The 22,288-nt window shown below is 26.9% G+C and overlaps 1 protein-coding gene across 1 annotated transcript in view; it reads right to left on the minus strand.

Moving 5' to 3' along the window:
- LOC111635781 (leucine-rich repeat serine/threonine-protein kinase 1-like) overlaps positions 1 to 22,288 on the minus strand; it is a 90,715-nt gene that overhangs the window by 16,540 nt on the left and 51,887 nt on the right. Inside the window, exons 12-22 of the mRNA XM_023380851.1 lie at positions 21,857 to 22,199; positions 19,352 to 19,569; positions 15,885 to 16,184; positions 14,592 to 14,934; positions 12,087 to 12,304; positions 9,159 to 9,454; positions 7,743 to 7,863; positions 7,310 to 7,477; positions 3,026 to 3,275; positions 2,807 to 2,936; positions 1,107 to 1,162 (exon numbers count right to left, since the gene is read on the minus strand). Coding sequence (XP_023236619.1) covers positions 1,107 to 1,162; positions 2,807 to 2,936; positions 3,026 to 3,275; positions 7,310 to 7,477; positions 7,743 to 7,863; positions 9,159 to 9,454; positions 12,087 to 12,304; positions 14,592 to 14,934; positions 15,885 to 16,184; positions 19,352 to 19,569; positions 21,857 to 22,199 — 2,443 coding nt within the window. The remainder of the gene's footprint in view (positions 1 to 1,106; positions 1,163 to 2,806; positions 2,937 to 3,025; positions 3,276 to 7,309; positions 7,478 to 7,742; positions 7,864 to 9,158; positions 9,455 to 12,086; positions 12,305 to 14,591; positions 14,935 to 15,884; positions 16,185 to 19,351; positions 19,570 to 21,856; positions 22,200 to 22,288) is intronic.

The raw sequence follows: 22,288 nt of genomic DNA on the forward strand, positions 1-22,288 counted from the left end.
TTCATCTGTCAAATATAAATAATTAAATATAAGTAAGTAATCAATCAATTATAAATGGTAACTAATTATCCACATTAGATAAAATATTATTACATCAGTATTTAAGGTATAAATTTCATTAATTCCATCATAAATTCTTATGTATGTATTATATTATTTAGTTATAAATTCTGATACATTTTTTTAAAAGTACACACCAAGAAATGAATATTTTTTAAATCAATGAACATTTCTGAAGCTATTTCAAGCTTCCTGTTTTATACAGACATATAAGTTTTTAAATAAATAGTACTAGGAGGGCATTTAAGACAAGCATTAAGGCATATAAACAAAATATATTTATAAAACAAAAACATGATGTTTTATCTGAGATAACACTTGATAAATCTATTGAAGTACTACAGAAGGATAGTACATTAATGATACACAAATCAAAGTCTACAAGAGTTGCAAAATTTATAGCATATTGAAAAACTTGGGTTTCAAACTTAATTCGTTCCTAAAAGTTGTTCATTCTAAAACTAAAACAAATTTTCCCATAAGAAATAATGTAAAATGAATTAATCCATTCTGGACTCCCAAAACAAAACATTTTTTTACCATTTTAGCTGTATTTTATGCATAAAAACACCTAAAAAGGCAATATAATAATATATATATAATATTACTTTATCTATATCTATACCTACATTTATTTTATTATTGCAAAAATTATAACCAAGACGGACAAGTAGCCTACTTTAGCCACACTTTCCAAAATATTGTGTTTCAATTGATTTGATTTCAATTAATTTATTTATTTTAATTTTACTTTTATTTANGCATGAAATATAACCAATTCTAACTAAATTCTTAAATGCCATTTATATTATATAAATGTCAATTACTAATTAATTTCATTTAAATTCAACAGTGGTGTGTATCAAAAAACAGAAATAGTATCTTTCCCACAAGTGCATTGAAATATAATTTAAATAACAATGTCATCGATGATTCGTATCATGACATGAGGTAATCTCAGTGCCACTAATTTCTGAATCAATAGTCCTGTCACTGATTGGTTGGGCTGTCGACTTTCTTTAACACAGAAAGTATAGAAAGTTGACCATGATGGATGGTTCTGCCGAGTAGCTTATTTGGCAACTGAGTTATCTTATGGCAACTGGGGGCAAAAATGAGTTAAAAATTTTGTTCATAAACCAAATTGTTCGAAAGACAAGGCATTCAAAACCCAAGGTTTGACTGTATTATTAAAGGAAAATACCTTATTAGGCTCACTAATCTAAGCAGTATTGGCATGTTATTCCATATAAAGAAGAAAGAGCTGCTTTTAATTAAGAAATGGTTACATGTGTTAAAGACTGTATATTTATTTCTATAATGATATGATTTAAATTTCGACATACAACATAGGCTACATTTTACTGCGAGAAAATTTCTTACTCCCACGAGAAAATTTGATATAATGTAGGCAAAGCTGTGGGTAGACAGCTAGTAATAAATAAAATAATTTTTTTTTTTACATTTATTACCTTTAAAATACAATTCTAATAATAACGAAAACAACATAAGGTTATTTAATTTTAATGCGACAAATGTCACGATTTTCTTTGCACAACTTGTAAAATCTGGTTGCTTTTTGGTCAACTTCAGTCTTGAGTCATCTTCGAGTTGAAGTCGGTGACAATGTTTAGTTCTCATGTTTGTCATGGCCAAAAATTCGCTCTCGCAGAGATATGTTGTGCAAAATGGTAGTAAATATTTTATTGCCGCTTCGCTGACATGATAAATTCTAGCCTGATTTAAAAGCAAGATGTCGCAACTGATTATTAAACTCAGTGAAGTCTCGCTATATTCTGCGAGAAGTCACGTTGTCGCGTGCAAGAAATAACAGTGACAAAAATTTTCAAAATTAATTTTGTGAAAACAAATTGTGTTAATTGTACAATTTTTGTTTCTTGAGTAAGAATTTCATTTAGGTATTGTCACAAATGCATATTTTTTATGAAATTTCGAGAATATTTTTAGTTATAAATAAATGAATTTGTGCATTTGACATCATGTAAATTGCCAAATTTTTGATGGTCCACCCATTATTTTTTTGATTGCTTCATCTCATGCATTTAAATTTTAAATTGACCAATTTTAGATTGCTGCGCATACCCCTGGGAGTATGCATACTACTAATTGGGAACCATGGCTCTAGATAATTCACCCTTCACTTTAATATCAAGCAAACAGGAAGCAGTTTATGTTACAGACAGAGCTACAGAGGAAAATCAAATTTTCATTGCTAAGAAGAGCTTCATTATTTCTTTAAATAACGTTTATATAAAATTTATATATTATTTATTTCATTATAGAATTGAAAATTGTCCTGCTAAGNAAGGTGTTCCGAAAACGTTTGTGTGTTAATATTTTACGATTTTGCATCGGTTACAGGCTTAAGTAAGTCGTAAGTTTGTTTATACAACCCGGTGTGCTTGTAGGAGTTATTTATGGACCAGCTCAAAGTCACTTTACACAGATGGTCACATTAGCAGGTTTCACTGTATGTAGAAACATTCTTAAAGTTGAAACTAATGCTTTTATAAAGTAAATAAGTAAATAATTATTTTTTACTTATTACAAACATTTATAAAAGGCTCACATCCACAGGTTACAATTAATCTAATTAAATGCTTAGTTAGATGATCTGAACAATAAGTAAGCATATTAGTATCCAGAAATTTTAATTGACCTTTAAATTAAATTTATAGAAGCAATCACATTTTTGTCTAAAATAATTCTATAAAATTATACTTACTTATATTGTTCTGCTCTTAATACAGGATCTTTTCCCTGTAAATGTCTTTCAACAGATAAATTTCCAACTACATCTTCTAAAGCTAGATAAGTAGCTGGAATTCTTTGTTCCAAAAGTCGTTCTTTACTTCCTAAAATAAAATATTATAAAAACCTTACAACATATTACATTATTTTTTAATTAATTTAATAAATTTTTATGAAAATTTATAAAATTTACCAGGGCATTTTAAATCAAATACTGTGTCGTAGATCAGATTGCAGAGTAATTTAACATTATGACGAGTCTTACAACTGACTTCAATTGTATCTAGCACTCTTGGCAAACCATATTTATCTGCATCAACTACATTGATAAATTTTTCTCTTATAAGTTGTTGTAATTCTTCAGAATATGAAGGAGGACAACGTTCTTTTACAAGATCATAATGGGTTCCCACAATAAGAACTGGAGCATTAGGTGCACGAGCCTGTAATCATTTTAAATCTGATGTTAATTTTATTGAAAAACTTTATAAAATTAAAATATCACAGAATTTTTAGCTGTTTTGTTTAACCACTCTGATAAACTACTCCACACTTAAGTGGCAAATATCGTCTCCTCCTCATTTTGTATGATTTGAAAAATCAGTTAGATCAATTATGGGTTTAGCCAGATCCACAATTGTGGGTCTGGCTAACAAGGTGGTAAGGGATGAAGCTTGATTTATCTGGGATAGATTGCCCAAGAAAAATTTGAGGCAGCCTGCCCAGATTTGATCCTGGACCATCTGAGCAGTTGGCTGACATTTTAACTAACTCGGCCATCTGCTGTCAAGAATTAAAATTAATAGCTTATTAATCAATAATAATAAATTATTAAAAGGACTATCATTTAAGTTATCTTCTGAATCATTCATTATATTATCATTACATTCAGCATATATTTTCAAGATATTTTTACTTATAAATTATATTAGTTCTATCACTTTCAATTATACACAATATTCAGAATAAGAAATAAAAAGAAAATTGTACTGAAGAATAAATAAAATTCAATGAACATAATAAAAGAATATATAAAAAAAAATCAATTCAANATTATTATTACTATTATTGAAATTTTTTATTATTATAAACTTATTTTCATAATAAAAACTTAAAAACCAGAAATTGTATTATAAATATATAACGTATGATTAAGTACAATCATCAGAATAAAAACTTATATTATTTTTCATACATTTGATTAATAATTAAATTTAATAACTCTAAAAATTACATTTTGTTCTTTCTTATTTTGAAATAAGATGTTACTTTCAGCAAAAAGCATTAATCAAAATTACTAAATTTTTCAGTATATCAAAATGCTAATTAATAAAATTGAGTATCTTGAAAATTTGAATTTTTAAAATAAGACTTGAGCATTTTATAGAATTTTCATTGTAATAATCAGGTAGCATATAATTTAAATAAAAAAATTAACAGATCCTCATTTTATACATTCTTAACACATTCATTGCTGGTGATGCCTTGGAGTGGTCTACACTAAAATATTGCAAGTGCCAACCATTCTCATGAACATCATAAAAGTTTGCTGGTTTTTATGCTTGCAAAACTTGTTTATTATTTGTTTTAAGAAAAAAGTTTTTATTTATTGTTTATTTGTACACTTCTGAGAAAATATATCCATTGGTTTTGTATTATTATTCTATATAGCATGTTTTTACTGATATAATAATTCTTTCCAACATATTATGCAGAATTTTTTAAAGCTAGGAACATTTCTTCATAAAAGGGTAGTGAATGTGTTACAATATTTTTACGTCTTCATTAAGCACCTTATATTTTAATTTTCTTACCAATATTTTAAAATGGAGACAGAAATAAATGTTTTTACATATAATTTTTTATACTAAGTTAATAGTCACACATTATTCAATTCTTCCTTTACTTTCTCTCTTCTTTCCAAATTGGAAACATCTAGGTTCATAGTTTAAGACATGATAATCTCCTTATATTTACAATTTTAATTTAAATAATTAAATAAAAAAACTGACATTGAATTGTATTTTTCTAATAGCATTAGGAAGAAGTGTCTGAAATGATATTATTTTTTTGTAATAACCAGATTTATTATATTTATCAAAAAACTAAAATATATTTGAATTTATGACTTATTAATAATTATATATAATGTACAGGAATAAATTAAATATATAACAACACTTTATTAATTCTTACACTTTGTCTGAAGCTTGCATCATATTCAAAACAATTTTAAGTATGTTACCAAACTCTGTCCCTAACCAGAGATTTTGCAAGTCCAACATTCCAATTTGAATACCGCACCCACTAGTGTTATGGAAAAAATCCCGAGAGATCCATTATAAATACACATTTAGCTATATATAACTTTATTTTAAAACTTTACTGATGTTTTATAGACCAGATAATTCTACAGTAGTTTAAAATGTTTTTCAGGTCTAACAAAGTGAAATACCAGCAGAGAATTCCATTAACATTATATACATTCATTCATTGAAAGATGGTAAAGACCTGAGAGACTATAATGATCACACCAACCAACAGAATGCTTCTGTTGGTTGGTGTGACCATTACATGAATTCTGTTTCATTTATTGAATTACTGTTCAGAAAATGAAACATGAGACTTATTACATTTATTAATTAAAAATATTAATTACAATTATTATTATAATTAATAGTAATTTGTACAATGTTGTTTGCAGCACTGTTTTAACATCAGTAATGTAAAAAAAATGCATTACAATAGTTTAAATTGCAGGCAAGAAAATAACGATTAAAATGTTTAACATACTGGTTAAGACTGATAATGATAATTGATAATGATTATGCAATGTCAGCCACACATTGAGGTTGATAATACAAAAATGCACCTTAAAAATATCTATTTGTGTGAATAAAACAATAACTATTAACTAATAACTAGCAATTTTACACATTTATCGAGAAATTTGTAAACAAATTCGACAGCAAAACAATTCGGAAAGAATTAGAGCAGAGGTTACAATTAACATAACAATCCAATGGGAAAATTAACTCATAAGTGTCAACTTGGCACCATAACCGTAAGCATTGGATGAACATGTGACACTTTTTCTCATGACAAGGGGATAAAAGAGAAAGTCACTGGAAGCTCAAGGGAGTAATTAATCAGGATGTCAATCGGTAGTTGTGTGCATTTCATCTCTCGAACCTCCATAACCCAGACTGGATCCAAGAAGAGGAGAAGACACCAGTTGGAAACCCATCCATGACATCAACCCGTCCATATGAATGAAGTTCTCCACATCGACTCTCCAATACACCTGAGAGGTATTTGAAAAGGGGGCTGAACTTGTAAACTCTCTCTCCGCATAAAGTGCATTAGAATAGGGAAATTAGGTTAAGCATACATTCATAAGAATTTATTGTTCGCATTCGTAACCACATTTATTCACTTCAGTTTGTAACCGCATTTATCTGTTTATAGATCTGTATCTTCTAGATTTAGTTTATAATAAATTTTATATTTTGTTATGTTAAAACCTGTCTTTTGTTTGTCCACAGACCCCTGCCGACCTACCAATGCACTTCCTACTCGAATTGCCCTCCTAGCCATCCTAGCCATCTAACGACCTCGAGATTGGGTTTTACCAGCCCGTGCAGATTAATTAACTTCTGACCCCCTGTTTATCTCACAACTATAACTATTTTTCTTCAATTTTAACTAAATAAAATCAAGGAAAAATTCAAGTTCTATCTCTAGATGCTGATTTATGATACTGCATTATGTTCTTTTTAAATTTTTGAAGGAAATAAAAGTGAGTAAATAAATTAGATAAATAAGATGCATTTATTATATTATATGAAAAAATGGTATACTGAAATCTCTTTATCTTTTTATAAAATTTATGAAAATATGAATAAGTTAGAAAATAGCACCTATAGCTTTGTTCTTGATTATTGGATTGCAATTTGAAAAAAATTTAGACCTATAAATTCCCAATGTCATCTGTCAGTCTGTCCTTAATCTCAAGAATGGTGTTAGATGAAAATCAAGACCATCTAGACGATATATGAAAAGTATAGGGCAAAATTAACCATAGGCCCTGATTAACCATATACAAACTTCTGGTTTACATAAGAAGTCATGTTATTTCAATTCTAATTTTTCCCCTAAAAAGCATTAGGTAGATAACCATCAGGACTCCAATGACTCTATTGCTAACAGGAAAAGTATGATGTACAGGGACAAAACACTACTAATTTGAGGTGAAAAGCATCTCGGCATTGTGACAATGTTGCAATAAAATAATTGCTCATTATTAAAAATAATTATTTTTATATATCATATTTATAAAAAGTTTTTGGCACAAAGGCATGTGAAATTTCTTATAGAGAAACTTAGTAATAAATTAATAAAAAAATATTAGAATAAATAATTAATGAAAAAGTGTAATTTTCATTAATTATTTATTTTAACTTTAAAAATTCATTACCTGTCCTCCAAAATCCCAGGTTCTGAAAATAACTGGTCCATAGCTTGATTGTCCTCTAACTTTCTTTTCATATACCCAATCACCAACGTCTACTCCTACAGTTGACATGCTGATTCCTTTAGACGTTTTCTGATTTATATTTTTATTTCCCATTCTTTTTGCCCAATGCTAAAATACATTGAAGATATTAGAAACTTTCAGATATGATAAAATTATTAAAATAATTAGGTAATTCAAGTTCAAATTTAATTTAAGCCATTCAATTTAAAATAATTTACTTGTATTATAGAAATTAAAATATTTTTATTTTAAACCTTAAAAAATGCAGAAGAATGGAACGAAAGATTAATGAAAATTTTATATAAAAAAATGAATTTTTATCCAATAAAAGGTGTAAGAAGTTTTATAGAAACTATTAAAATATATATCTAACCTCTGGTGGTTTTTTACGATAAGTCCCCGTTCCCTCTTGTCGAAGTTGATCGAGCAATGAAGTTTTTCCTATTCCTTCAACACCAACAATCATTAATTTCATTCTTGCATATGGCTTAGCACTGAAATTAAGACTTAAAATTTTTATTGAGTATTTCAAAATAAAAATGATGATAAAAATAAACATTATTTTTTTAATAAAAAAATATTGTTAATATTTTATATGTCAACATATAAATTAACTTTTCAAGATTTTCAGCTTAAAATTCTGGCTTAGACCTACACTTCCTTTATAAGTTGACTCTCAAACATATAGTATATGAAATAGCACATGGTAGCTTATTACAAAAGCCTATAATACAGCCATGACATTTTCATCATGACACTAATCAAAATAGCTTTAAATAAATTATATTTAAAAGTAAATAGGTCAGAAAAAACTGCTAAAAATCTGCAGTAAGTTATCTTCTTGGTAAAAATGCTATTATACATCACATATAATGGTATAAAAATATTTGACTCTTGACACATTACATCCTGAAGAAATACTAATTTAATTTTAACATTTGTATTTGTATAAAGTGAGATATGATAATTAACCTTGAAAAAAAAAAATCAGACATAATTAATAATTTTGTAGAAATGTTGTGACAACCATACATTATTAAATTTTATAGTGCTATTCAATTATTAAATATCAAAAATAATTCTTTGTTGTAGTCATATATCTGTATTATTTTGAAAATATCTATACAATAATTTATTTGAATAATTAATGAAATACAAAGAAATATTTTCAGATATTTCTTTGCATCTTCTGGAGCTAAAGAGCATGAAATGTAATCAGAAACAATGATTCTGAATAGCTAATTTAAAATTCCATCAATGGTTATAGTGTAAAAAAACTGTGAAAATATAATGCAATATTTAAATTAAATTTCCCAAAAGAAACAAGCTTGTTTTCATAAACCAGCAGAAAAATGTTCATCCTATACATTAAATTTTGTGCTGGTTTATGAAAACAAGGCTGTTTCTTTTGGAAAATTTCAAGTGCCTAATTCAAAATTATAAAACTTGTATATATATTTTATGTTCTGTTGTAGAATGTATGTAACTATTCTAGTCTAATATTATCCTTGAAGACAGGATAGAAACTCTTCTAAATATGTTTAGAAATTAGTTAAAATCTAGCTTCTTTGTGTATTTGTTATTCAAAATCATTTTCCTGATTACATTTTTGCTGTTTATTAATAATTCCTGAGAATAAGCACAAAGATTTGAAAGTGTTCTAGATTTTTGTATTTCATTAATTACTCCAATAAAACAATTATATGGATAGATAGCTTTTTAAATTATGAATTGGAATTATTATTATTATTACTGCATCATTACTCAATATAAAACAATATATACTAACTCTTCTAGAATGGACTTCAAATATCCAATTACATCCATTGTTTTATATTTTTTGCTATCAATCATGCTCTTTAATGGCTCATTTAAATTACAACATCTTGTGTTCAAATTCCAAAGTTTAGTTAATAAACCCATTTCAGGAGGCAAATAGCATATATCTGTATTTCCACTAATATTTAGTACGGATAAATTAGTCAATTCTGAAATGGATGCAGGAACTTCCTTGATATAATTGTTACTTATATCCAACATTGATAATGCAGGATAAAGTAGTTTACTTCGACTAGAACAACTTTCCTAAAAATAAATATATACAATTTTAATACAATTATTTAAACATTTTATTTGAGAAATACAATTTTGCTTAAGAAAATACATTTTATCAGTGAATTTTATTCACTAATGCTAAGTGATCAAATGGAAAGAAAACTGAACAGAACTAACTTGAGGAGTGTAGCAGCCAAATAATTGTGATCTTAGCATCCCATCTGGAAATCCAGGTGGTGCTGGCATGAGGATATAAAAACGTGCAGTCCATCATTACTTTCCCCCCTCTTCTTGGCTACTCTCCACATGATGAGTGGATGTACCTACACATGATCTTCTAACCTACCAACCTTTACTTGTAAAATGAATTTTTATATATTGTTGTAAATAAATTTACATGGTGATGTATATGGCTTCAAGTATTTATATATTTCCAACAAACACTATAATTACGTGGACTGATGAAATGCCACAAGTTTACTGATATCTGACTGACTCATCCTTCACCATCAATTTCCAAGTAGAGTGATAACTCATAGCTAATTATTGTTACGTTTTGCAATAACTGGAAATACCTTTTGGTACAGAACAAAGAATTTTTATAAATAAAAGTTATTTATGTAACTTTTCTCTGTAAAATTACGTAAATTAAAAGTTATCAAATATTAAGACAACAATTAATGCAAAAATATTCCAAATATTTTTGTGCCTACAAACATTTATGTCCACAAACTTTTTAGTAAGTGGTAGCTTTGGCTTTGTATAACAAAAAAAAAAAAAATGTTATAAACAGAATTTATTTGAGGAAAAACTTCAAGACAATCAGATATGTTCAGAAAAAATCCAATGAGATCTGTAAGACTACTGAAATTCACAATACTGGATTATCTTATGGTTCTGTTCAAATTCATTATCTGCTACGAAAAAAAAAAAAAAATCAANGAATGGCATTATCTTACTATTGTTATACATGATTAAAAAAGAAAAAAAGGTTATTGTCCTTACCATTAAATAATTGAAGATATGGTATAACTAAACGAGGAACAAATTTACGTCATAGAAACCCAAACAAAGCGCGAAAAGTCAGTTTACATTCTCAATTTCATTAAATTCAATGGTGTTGTAACGTTTAAATGTGTTTGTTTGTTAAATTAAATAACGTATTTTAAAAATACAAATGTATTTAAGGTTAGAAGATAATTTCCCTTATAAAAAAAAGTCGAAAAAACGCTTAATTATTTAAAAATATAAATACAAGTTATCCATCTGTCAGTTATAAATCTCATTTAAGAAAATGTAAGGTGACCTTTGCTGTAACGTTGATCCTCGTTACTAAATACTGACCTTGAAAACATCATTTAATGAAGGGAATCTCCGCTTCAGCCTTTCTTTCATCGTAGGATTGATTTAATAGTTACGCAAAGATAATTATTTGTAAAAAAAATATAGGCCTATATACATATTTTAATTTATTAGAATGCTTTCTCTCAAGACACATTCTTATATATATATATATATCATTATACTTGAATAACATACAGAAGTCATTTAATTATAAAAAGAATTAAATAAAATTTTAATGTGACCAAGGAAAGGTTATAAATGCTGAAGCCATTATCTACAAATACAATCAAACTCCATTTATCCAGATAAAATGGGACTGGACCCAATCTGGATTAACAAAAATCCAGATAAATGAAAATTATCTGGGCAATTTAAAGATTTCCTGTGTTTTGACAGGAATCATTTTTGCTGTTTGGTGGTATTGTGACTGATTTCTGATGAATTGCATAGTAAACTGTACTGTTTATGTCACTGTAATAATTAATAATGAAATATTTAGTACCCAATGTTGTGTATTATAACTCAGTACAATTAACAGACTTAATTGAAGATATGCATTACATAATTTGGGGGTGGGTACGTGCAGCATATTATGGAACGTTAAGAAAAAGTCATAATTAATGGACAATCCCATATATTGATTCTAAAAATTCTCATAATTATTTAACTAACAAAAACAAATACAGTCCACATCAAAACATAAAAGGAATTTAATACAGATTATTATGTATATACTAGTGACATAATTATACTGTGTGCTTGCTAGTGATATAAGAAAAAAAATAACAGAAAATTATTTTGAGGATGATAATGTTGAATAAATTTCATTTCTATTATTTGTATAGTCTGTTTGTCCAGTCCTAGAAATTTTTAATTAAACTCTTTTAGATATCAACTATTAAAATATGTTAGTTACATAAAAAGTTAAAAATATAAATTAATACTGATAATTCATCCAACATAAAAACTATAAATTAGAAAAAAAATGAAGAGAAAACTAAAAGAAATAGGACTTGAGATCAAAACTGAGATCAGAACTGATTTATAACTATAGATAAAATTGTAATTTTGATACATAATTTATGAATTCAATACTTATACATTTTCAAAAGATTTGCTTAATTAAATGTCGAATTAGACTTTTAAATGAACAATCAATAATGTTTTGATGTAACTTTAAACTGCTAAGAAAATCATCAAAATTATAATTTTCTCAATATCTTATAAAATTACTCTATAAAGTTTATAATTTTTTTCAAATTCAGCAATTTTGTTAGTATTTTCAACTTTTTCAAATAAAATATTTAATCACTCTTACTCTACTTGTTGTTGAAACAGTGTCAGCTTCCTGAATTTTACTTTCATCTTCATCACCAATATCTTCCTCAATGATTAGCACTAGTCGATCCAACTGATTGTCGGCAAGAATAAATGTACGAAGATTGTCTAACTTTATATGCCTTCGATGTGCACAAGGTGTACTAAGTAATGATTTCATTGAACCCCAAGATGGAAGATTTGAACTTGGTTTCTTTGCTAAGTTTAAAAAAATATATATGAACAATTTAAAACAAAAATTTTTAGTATCTTAAAATTTATAATTTTTAATTTAAAATTATAAATTTATAATTTATAATTTTAAAACTTAAATATTAAAATACAATAAATCTTCACTATCTACAAGGATTATATCATTAAAAAATATTAAACTCTAATTTACAAATATAGTAAAACTTGTAAAATCTACAATGAGAATCTGTAAACATTCTGGATTAAACAAGTTTTCTATCTTAGGCAGGTTAGAATAAAAAAATGTTTACTGCTTCAAAGTGTAAAGATATAAATTTATAAGTTATACAGGTATCCCTTGATTAACATGGTTAATCAATCCCTCGATATTACTGCATATATCAAAGTCATTTTAATCAAATATGGTATCTACGTTAAGTAAAAACAGCTAGTAAAGCTGTGTTAATTAAAACTCTACTGTGTATGTAAAGGAATTGCTACACTTAATTTCACATGTTAATCAAATCCTGTGTTAAGCAAGGGACAACTGCATGTAGTTAGCAAATTTTAATCTAGACACATGATTTGCTATAGTTATTAAAACAAACTCAGAATAAAAGAAAATAATTCAGAAAATAAAATATACATTGAGTTAAAAATATAGTATATACACAAATGTATATATTCTCAATCAAAAAAGTAAAAGGATGTGCCAAGCACAAATGTTCTAAGTGAAACTTTTCAATGTTTTCTCACTGAATACATACATATTCAGTGAGTATACTTATATCTATAAGTATACTTATAGAAGCCATCATAAATTGTTTACTTGTTTGAATTCAAACTAAACACTCTTGAGTTTTCTCTGTTTTTTTAAAGTTATAATTAAATATAATTAAATATTCAACATTTCTAGTAATAAGTTTATGTTAAAGTATCTCAATGCATCAGGAAAACAGAGCAATCTTCTATTTGTTTTAAAATCAAAATAGACTTAGGACAAGAACAGATATTTTAATACAACATAAATGCAGACAAAACAGAAAACAAAAATTTTTTCTGAAGTTTCTGCAAAATCAAATAGAAAATCAAATAGATCAATTTTCTTCCTATCTTGATTTGAAAAAGGCAGATATTGTTTGCTGACATAAGTACAATTTAAATATATTGTAAAATTTAATATACATATTCAAAATCATTTAGTTTACCAGTTTTTTTTAATATGCTTCACTTCATCATTTGATATTTTGTTTTTCTCAATTGTATTAACAGTAGTTTGTTTATCAGCATGTCCCTGGGGCTAAATCATGTATATTATGTTTCCAAAACAATTTTTGAACTTAGTAATATCAATTATGATATTATTTAACCAAACTACTTCCTAAATGCTATCAAAATGTAAGCAGAATAAATATTGAAATATTTGTTTTTATTCCTAATGTTTTTGTATCAGGTTTTTGATTCAATATTTTTTTGAGTTTGCATTTTTCACAGGTTTAGACAGGTCTTGACAGAATATTTTATGAGAACACTGTGCAGTCACCTGCCATATATTTTTACATGTATATTTTAGTTATAATTTATACTTGTAAATGTCTAGAATGTACTGATTTCTTTTTCTGCCTTTCTCTTTCTCTAATAAACACAGCAGGAATAGAGGTGGAGATGTATACACTAAGGGTGCATATACTTTTTGTTTCAGTCTCTCCTCCTCTCTTGCATTTGTTACTTCAAGTTTTAAGTTAGTTTAAGATACTGTGAATGAGCAATCACTGAACACAAGTTTGTAACAAGATCATGAAATAAACCTTTGTTTCATACAATAATGACTTTTGTTTGGTTCTTTTGCTAGCTAGAAGAATAAAAATTCTCACATTTTATCATATAAAAATCATAAGACTTTTTCTAGTTTCAAAATCATAACTTGTATCTATTATCAATTTTAACATATTAAAATAATTATTAAGTAAATTCCAAAATTTCAGCTGATATTAATATAAAACTCATATAAATAAAAGTTTGTTACCAAGGATTTCTCCCACACCGGGTCATATAAAACAAAATATGTGTCGTCCTTAACCTATATCCAGCGTGAAAACTCCAAACAAAGATTGGCAAACGCTTTTGATGCCCCTCCTGGGCTCTTCTGCAGGCTAAATTTATTGTACTGGATTCTTAAATTGAATGTTTTTAAAAACATTCGATTTAAGGATATAGGTTAAGGACAACACATATTTTGTTTTAAAAGTTTGTTTTTAATTATTATTTGAAATGTGCTTAAAATATTTTTAAAAAATACATCAAAATTAAATACCTGCTGGAGATGATTTTGATCTCTGAGGACTACTTGTTTCCAAGTAATTGTAACATAATATTCCTGATGAATCTCCCGTCACTTCTGGATCTACACGATTTTGAGTTGGCCATGATACAATGTGATTATGAGATAAATCAAGATGTTTCAAACCAGCAGGATAACAAGTTACAGAGCCCATATCTACAAGTCTATTATAACTCATATTTAATCGTGACAAATTAACAGCAAAACAGGCTAATACGGGAGGTATAGTTTTATAAGCATTGTGTGATAAGTTTAATGATGTTAACTGACAGTATTGTTCTTTTTCCAAATCATCATTAAGAGATGCTTCGATTATCTAAAATATAAAAAGTAGCATTAATTACATACTGTAAATATAAGTAAATAAATAAATAAATATATACATATAATTTATAATAATAATAACTCTCCTGTTGTCACCACCTGGTCGTGGTGGGAGAGCCCANAATTAACCTTGAAAAAAAAAAATCAGACATAATTAATAATTTTGTAGAAATGTTGTGACAACCATACATTATTAAATTTTATAGTGCTATTCAATTATTAAATATCAAAAATAATTCTTTGTTGTAGTCATATATCTGTATTATTTTGAAAATATCTATACAATAATTTATTTGAATAATTAATGAAATACAAAGAAATATTTTCAGATATTTCTTTGCATCTTCTGGAGCTAAAGAGCATGAAATGTAATCAGAAACAATGATTCTGAATAGCTAATTTAAAATTCCATCAATGGTTATAGTGTAAAAAAACTGTGAAAATATAATGCAATATTTAAATTAAATTTCCCAAAAGAAACAAGCTTGTTTTCATAAACCAGCAGAAAAATGTTCATCCTATACATTAAATTTTGTGCTGGTTTATGAAAACAAGGCTGTTTCTTTTGGAAAATTTCAAGTGCCTAATTCAAAATTATAAAACTTGTATATATATTTTATGTTCTGTTGTAGAATGTATGTAACTATTCTAGTCTAATATTATCCTTGAAGACAGGATAGAAACTCTTCTAAATATGTTTAGAAATTAGTTAAAATCTAGCTTCTTTGTGTATTTGTTATTCAAAATCATTTTCCTGATTACATTTTTGCTGTTTATTAATAATTCCTGAGAATAAGCACAAAGATTTGAAAGTGTTCTAGATTTTTGTATTTCATTAATTACTCCAATAAAACAATTATATGGATAGATAGCTTTTTAAATTATGAATTGGAATTATTATTATTATTACTGCATCATTACTCAATATAAAACAATATATACTAACTCTTCTAGAATGGACTTCAAATATCCAATTACATCCATTGTTTTATATTTTTTGCTATCAATCATGCTCTTTAATGGCTCATTTAAATTACAACATCTTGTGTTCAAATTCCAAAGTTTAGTTAATAAACCCATTTCAGGAGGCAAATAGCATATATCTGTATTTCCACTAATATTTAGTACGGATAAATTAGTCAATTCTGAAATGGATGCAGGAACTTCCTTGATATAATTGTTACTTATATCCAACATTGATAATGCAGGATAAAGTAGTTTACTTCGACTAGAACAACTTTCCTAAAAATAAATATATACAATTTTAATACAATTATTTAAACATTTTATTTGAGAAATACAATTTTGCTTAAGAAAATACATTTTATCAGTGAATTTTATTCACTAATGCTAAGTGATCAAATGGAAAGAAAACTGAACAGAACTAACTTGAGGAGTGTAGCAGCCAAATAATTGTGATCTTAGCATCCCATCTGGAAATCCAGGTGGTGCTGGCATGAGGATATAAAAACGTGCAGTCCATCATTACTTTCCCCCCTCTTCTTGGCTACTCTCCACATGATGAGTGGATGTACCTACACATGATCTTCTAACCTACCAACCTTTACTTGTAAAATGAATTTTTATATATTGTTGTAAATAAATTTACATGGTGATGTATATGGCTTCAAGTATTTATATATTTCCAACAAACACTATAATTACGTGGACTGATGAAATGCCACAAGTTTACTGATATCTGACTGACTCATCCTTCACCATCAATTTCCAAGTAGAGTGATAACTCATAGCTAATTATTGTTACGTTTTGCAATAACTGGAAATACCTTTTGGTACAGAACAAAGAATTTTTATAAATAAAAGTTATTTATGTAACTTTTCTCTGTAAAATTACGTAAATTAAAAGTTATCAAATATTAAGACAACAATTAATGCAAAAATATTCCAAATATTTTTGTGCCTACAAACATTTATGTCCACAAACTTTTTAGTAAGTGGTAGACTTTGGCTTTGTATAACAAAAAAAAAAAAAATGTTATAAACAGAATTTATTTGAGGAAAAACTTCAAGACAATCAGATATGTTCAGAAAAAATCCAATGAGATCTGTAAGACTACTGAAATTCACAATACTGGATTATCTTATGGTTCTGTTCAAATTCATTATCTGCTACGAAAAAAAAAAAAAAAATCAAATTTCAGCTTTATAAAGTAAGAATTGTCCTTGAACTTGTTATTTATTGGGTTCCAATTTTCAAATTTCAGACTTATACATTCCCACTGTCATCCATCTGTCTGTCTTTTGTTAATCTCAAGAACATTGATGGCTGGATGGCTGAGTAGTCAAAATGGCAGTCTATCACTCAGGGAGACTGGGACCAAAACTGGACAAGTTGAAAAAATCGTAGGAATTTTTCAGGTTGTGGTCTGTCTAGATATGTCAGGCCTTGTCCCCTCATCACCCAACTGCCCCATTGTGGGCTGGAAGAACCCATAATGGGCTTGCTAAAAGAAGCTCTTTTAGTGCCCAAAGGGCAGAAAGAGTTAAAAAAATATATAATAAATCTCAAGAACAGAGTTAGATAGATAAAAATTGAGACCATATATGGAAAGCTTAGGGCTGGAGGCCCCAATTAACTATATACAAACTTCCAGTCTAGATTGAAAGTTATGTTACTTCAATTCAAAATTTTCTTGACAACAGAGTTAGATAGCTGACTGGCATAACTTGATTGTTATCAGGAGAAGTATGACATACAGAGGCAAGGCACCAGTAAAACTGAGACCAAATATGGAAAGCATAGGGACTGACAACCTTGATTAAATATAGACAAACTTCAGTCTGAATCAGAAGTAACATGATTTTTCTTAAAATAAAAAGTTGATAAAAAATTGAACCACCACTTTGTGACAATGTCACAATAAATAATTGCTAATTGAGTTTAAATGCTATCCAAGTCCATAGTAAATAAATGTTTAAGTTTTACATCTTTCTTGCAATTTGTAGCAAGATAGCATCAAGCACAGCCAACACACAGTATCAACAAATTTCTAGTTCTACTTTACACAAGTCTTATTTTCATTTGACCACCTTGTATAAATTATATATTATAATAATTATGACTAAGATCATATTTCTATTATAAACTATTATAACAAATATATTTTAACTTATAGTTTATAAAATAAAATAAAATAAAATAAAATAATTCAATTCATATTGGAAAGTATTAAAAATATGTCTTGAAATATATTTGTAAAATATATTCAAGTATATTTATACTTGAATATATATATATATATATCATTATACTTGAATAACATACAGAAGTCATTTAATTATAAAAAGAATTAAATAAAATTTTAATGTGACCAAGGAAAGGTTATAAATGCTGAAGCCATTATCTACAAATACAATCAAACTCCATTTATCCAGATAAAATGGGACTGGACCCAATCTGGATTAACAAAAATCCAGATAAATGAAAATTATCTGGGCAATTTAAAGATTTCCTGTGTTTTGACAGGAATCATTTTTGCTGTTTGGTGGTATTGTGACTGATTTCTGATGAATTGCATAGTAAACTGTACTGTTTATGTCACTGTAATAATTAATAATGAAATATTTAGTACCCAATGTTGTGTATTATAACTCAGTACAATTAACAGACTTAATTGAAGATATGCATTACATAATTTGGGGGTGGGTACGTGCAGCATATTATGGAGCGTTAAGAAAAAGTCATAATTAATGGACAATCCCATATATTGATTCTAAAAATTCTCATAATTATTTAACTAACAAAAACAAATACAGTCCACATCAAAACATAAAAGGAATTTAATACAGATTATTATGTATATACTAGTGACATAATTATACTGTGTGCTTGCTAGTGATATAAGAAAAAAAATAACAGAAAATTATTTTGAGGATGATAATGTTGAATAAATTTCATTTCTATTATTTGTATAGTCTGTTTGTCCAGTCCTAGAAATTTTTAATTAAACTCTTTTAGATATCAACTATTAAAATATGTTAGTTACATAAAAAGTTAAAAATATAAATTAATACTGATAATTCATCCAACATAAAAACTATAAATTAGAAAAAAAATGAAGAGAAAACTAAAAGAAATAGGACTTGAGATCAAAACTGAGATCAGAACTGATTTATAACTATAGATAAAATTGTAATTTTGATACATAATTTATGAATTCAATACTTATACATTTTCAAAAGATTTGCTTAATTAAATGTCGAATTAGACTTTTAAATGAACAATCAATAATGTTTTGATGTAACTTTAAACTGCTAAGAAAATCATCAAAATTATAATTTTCTCAATATCTTATAAAATTACTCTATAAAGTTTATAATTTTTTTCAAATTCAGCAATTTTGTTAGTATTTTCAACTTTTTCAAATAAAATATTTAATCACTCTTACTCTACTTGTTGTTGAAACAGTGTCAGCTTCCTGAATTTTACTTTCATCTTCATCACCAATATCTTCCTCAATGATTAGCACTAGTCGATCCAACTGATTGTCGGCAAGAATAAATGTACGAAGATTGTCTAACTTTATATGCCTTCGATGTGCACAAGGTGTACTAAGTAATGATTTCATTGAACCCCAAGATGGAAGATTTGAACTTGGTTTCTTTGCTAAGTTTAAAAAAATATATATGAACAATTTAAAACAAAAATTTTTAGTATCTTAAAATTTATAATTTTTAATTTAAAATTATAAATTTATAATTTATAATTTTAAAACTTAAATATTAAAATACAATAAATCTTCACTATCTACAAGGATTATATCATTAAAAAATATTAAACTCTAATTTACAAATATAGTAAAACTTGTAAAATCTACAATGAGAATCTGTAAACATTCTGGATTAAACAAGTTTTCTATCTTAGGCAGGTTAGAATAAAAAAATGTTTACTGCTTCAAAGTGTAAAGATATAAATTTATAAGTTATACAGGTATCCCTTGATTAACATGGTTAATCAATCCCTCGATATTACTGCATATATCAAAGTCATTTTAATCAAATATGGTATCTACGTTAAGTAAAAACAGCTAGTAAAGCTGTGTTAATTAAAACTCTACTGTGTATGTAAAGGAATTGCTACACTTAATTTCACATGTTAATCAAATCCTGTGTTAAGCAAGGGACAACTGCATGTAGTTAGCAAATTTTAATCTAGACACATGATTTGCTATAGTTATTAAAACAAACTCAGAATAAAAGAAAATAATTCAGAAAATAAAATATACATTGAGTTAAAAATATAGTATATACACAAATGTATATATTCTCAATCAAAAAAGTAAAAGGATGTGCCAAGCACAAATGTTCTAAGTGAAACTTTTCAATGTTTTCTCACTGAATACATACATATTCAGTGAGTATACTTATATCTATAAGTATACTTATAGAAGCCATCATAAATTGTTTACTTGTTTGAATTCAAACTAAACACTCTTGAGTTTTCTCTGTTTTTTTAAAGTTATAATTAAATATAATTAAATATTCAACATTTCTAGTAATAAGTTTATGTTAAAGTATCTCAATGCATCAGGAAAACAGAGCAATCTTCTATTTGTTTTAAAATCAAAATAGACTTAGGACAAGAACAGATATTTTAATACAACATAAATGCAGACAAAACAGAAAACAAAAATTTTTTCTGAAGTTTCTGCAAAATCAAATAGAAAATCAAATAGATCAATTTTCTTCCTATCTTGATTTGAAAAAGGCAGATATTGTTTGCTGACATAAGTACAATTTAAATATATTGTAAAATTTAATATACATATTCAAAATCATTTAGTTTACCAGTTTTTTTTAATATGCTTCACTTCATCATTTGATATTTTGTTTTTCTCAATTGTATTAACAGTAGTTTGTTTATCAGCATGTCCCTGGGGCTAAATCATGTATATTATGTTTCCAAAACAATTTTTGAACTTAGTAATATCAATTATGATATTATTTAACCAAACTACTTCCTAAATGCTATCAAAATGTAAGCAGAATAAATATTGAAATATTTGTTTTTATTCCTAATGTTTTTGTATCAGGTTTTTGATTCAATATTTTTTTGAGTTTGCATTTTTCACAGGTTTAGACAGGTCTTGACAGAATATTTTATGAGAACACTGTGCAGTCACCTGCCATATATTTTTACATGTATATTTTAGTTATAATTTATACTTGTAAATGTCTAGAATGTACTGATTTCTTTTTCTGCCTTTCTCTTTCTCTAATAAACACAGCAGGAATAGAGGTGGAGATGTATACACTAAGGGTGCATATACTTTTTGTTTCAGTCTCTCCTCCTCTCTTGCATTTGTTACTTCAAGTTTTAAGTTAGTTTAAGATACTGTGAATGAGCAATCACTGAACACAAGTTTGTAACAAGATCATGAAATAAACCTTTGTTTCATACAATAATGACTTTTGTTTGGTTCTTTTGCTAGCTAGAAGAATAAAAATTCTCACATTTTATCATATAAAAATCATAAGACTTTTTCTAGTTTCAAAATCATAACTTGTATCTATTATCAATTTTAACATATTAAAATAATTATTAAGTAAATTCCAAAATTTCAGCTGATATTAATATAAAACTCATATAAATAAAAGTTTGTTACCAAGGATTTCTCCCACACCGGGTCATATAAAACAAAATATGTGTCGTCCTTAACCTATATCCAGCGTGAAAACTCCAAACAAAGATTGGCAAACGCTTTTGATGCCCCTCCTGGGCTCTTCTGCAGGCTAAATTTATTGTACTGGATTCTTAAATTGAATGTTTTTAAAAACATTCGATTTAAGGATATAGGTTAAGGACAACACATATTTTGTTTTAAAAGTTTGTTTTTAATTATTATTTGAAATGTGCTTAAAATATTTTTAAAAAATACATCAAAATTAAATACCTGCTGGAGATGATTTTGATCTCTGAGGACTACTTGTTTCCAAGTAATTGTAACATAATATTCCTGATGAATCTCCCGTCACTTCTGGATCTACACGATTTTGAGTTGGCCATGATACAATGTGATTATGAGATAAATCAAGATGTTTCAAACCAGCAGGATAACAAGTTACAGAGCCCATATCTACAAGTCTATTATAACTCATATTTAATCGTGACAAATTAACAGCAAAACAGGCTAATACGGGAGGTATAGTTTTATAAGCATTGTGTGATAAGTTTAATGATGTTAACTGACAGTATTGTTCTTTTTCCAAATCATCATTAAGAGATGCTTCGATTATCTAAAATATAAAAAGTAGCATTAATTACATACTGTAAATATAAGTAAATAAATAAATAAATATATACATATAATTTATAATAATAATAA

Source organism: Centruroides sculpturatus, unplaced genomic scaffold (assembly GCF_000671375.1).
Source record: "Centruroides sculpturatus isolate CEXI.00-Female unplaced genomic scaffold, Cexi_2.0 scaffold1007, whole genome shotgun sequence".
Lineage (NCBI taxonomy): Eukaryota > Metazoa > Arthropoda > Arachnida > Scorpiones > Buthidae > Centruroides > Centruroides sculpturatus.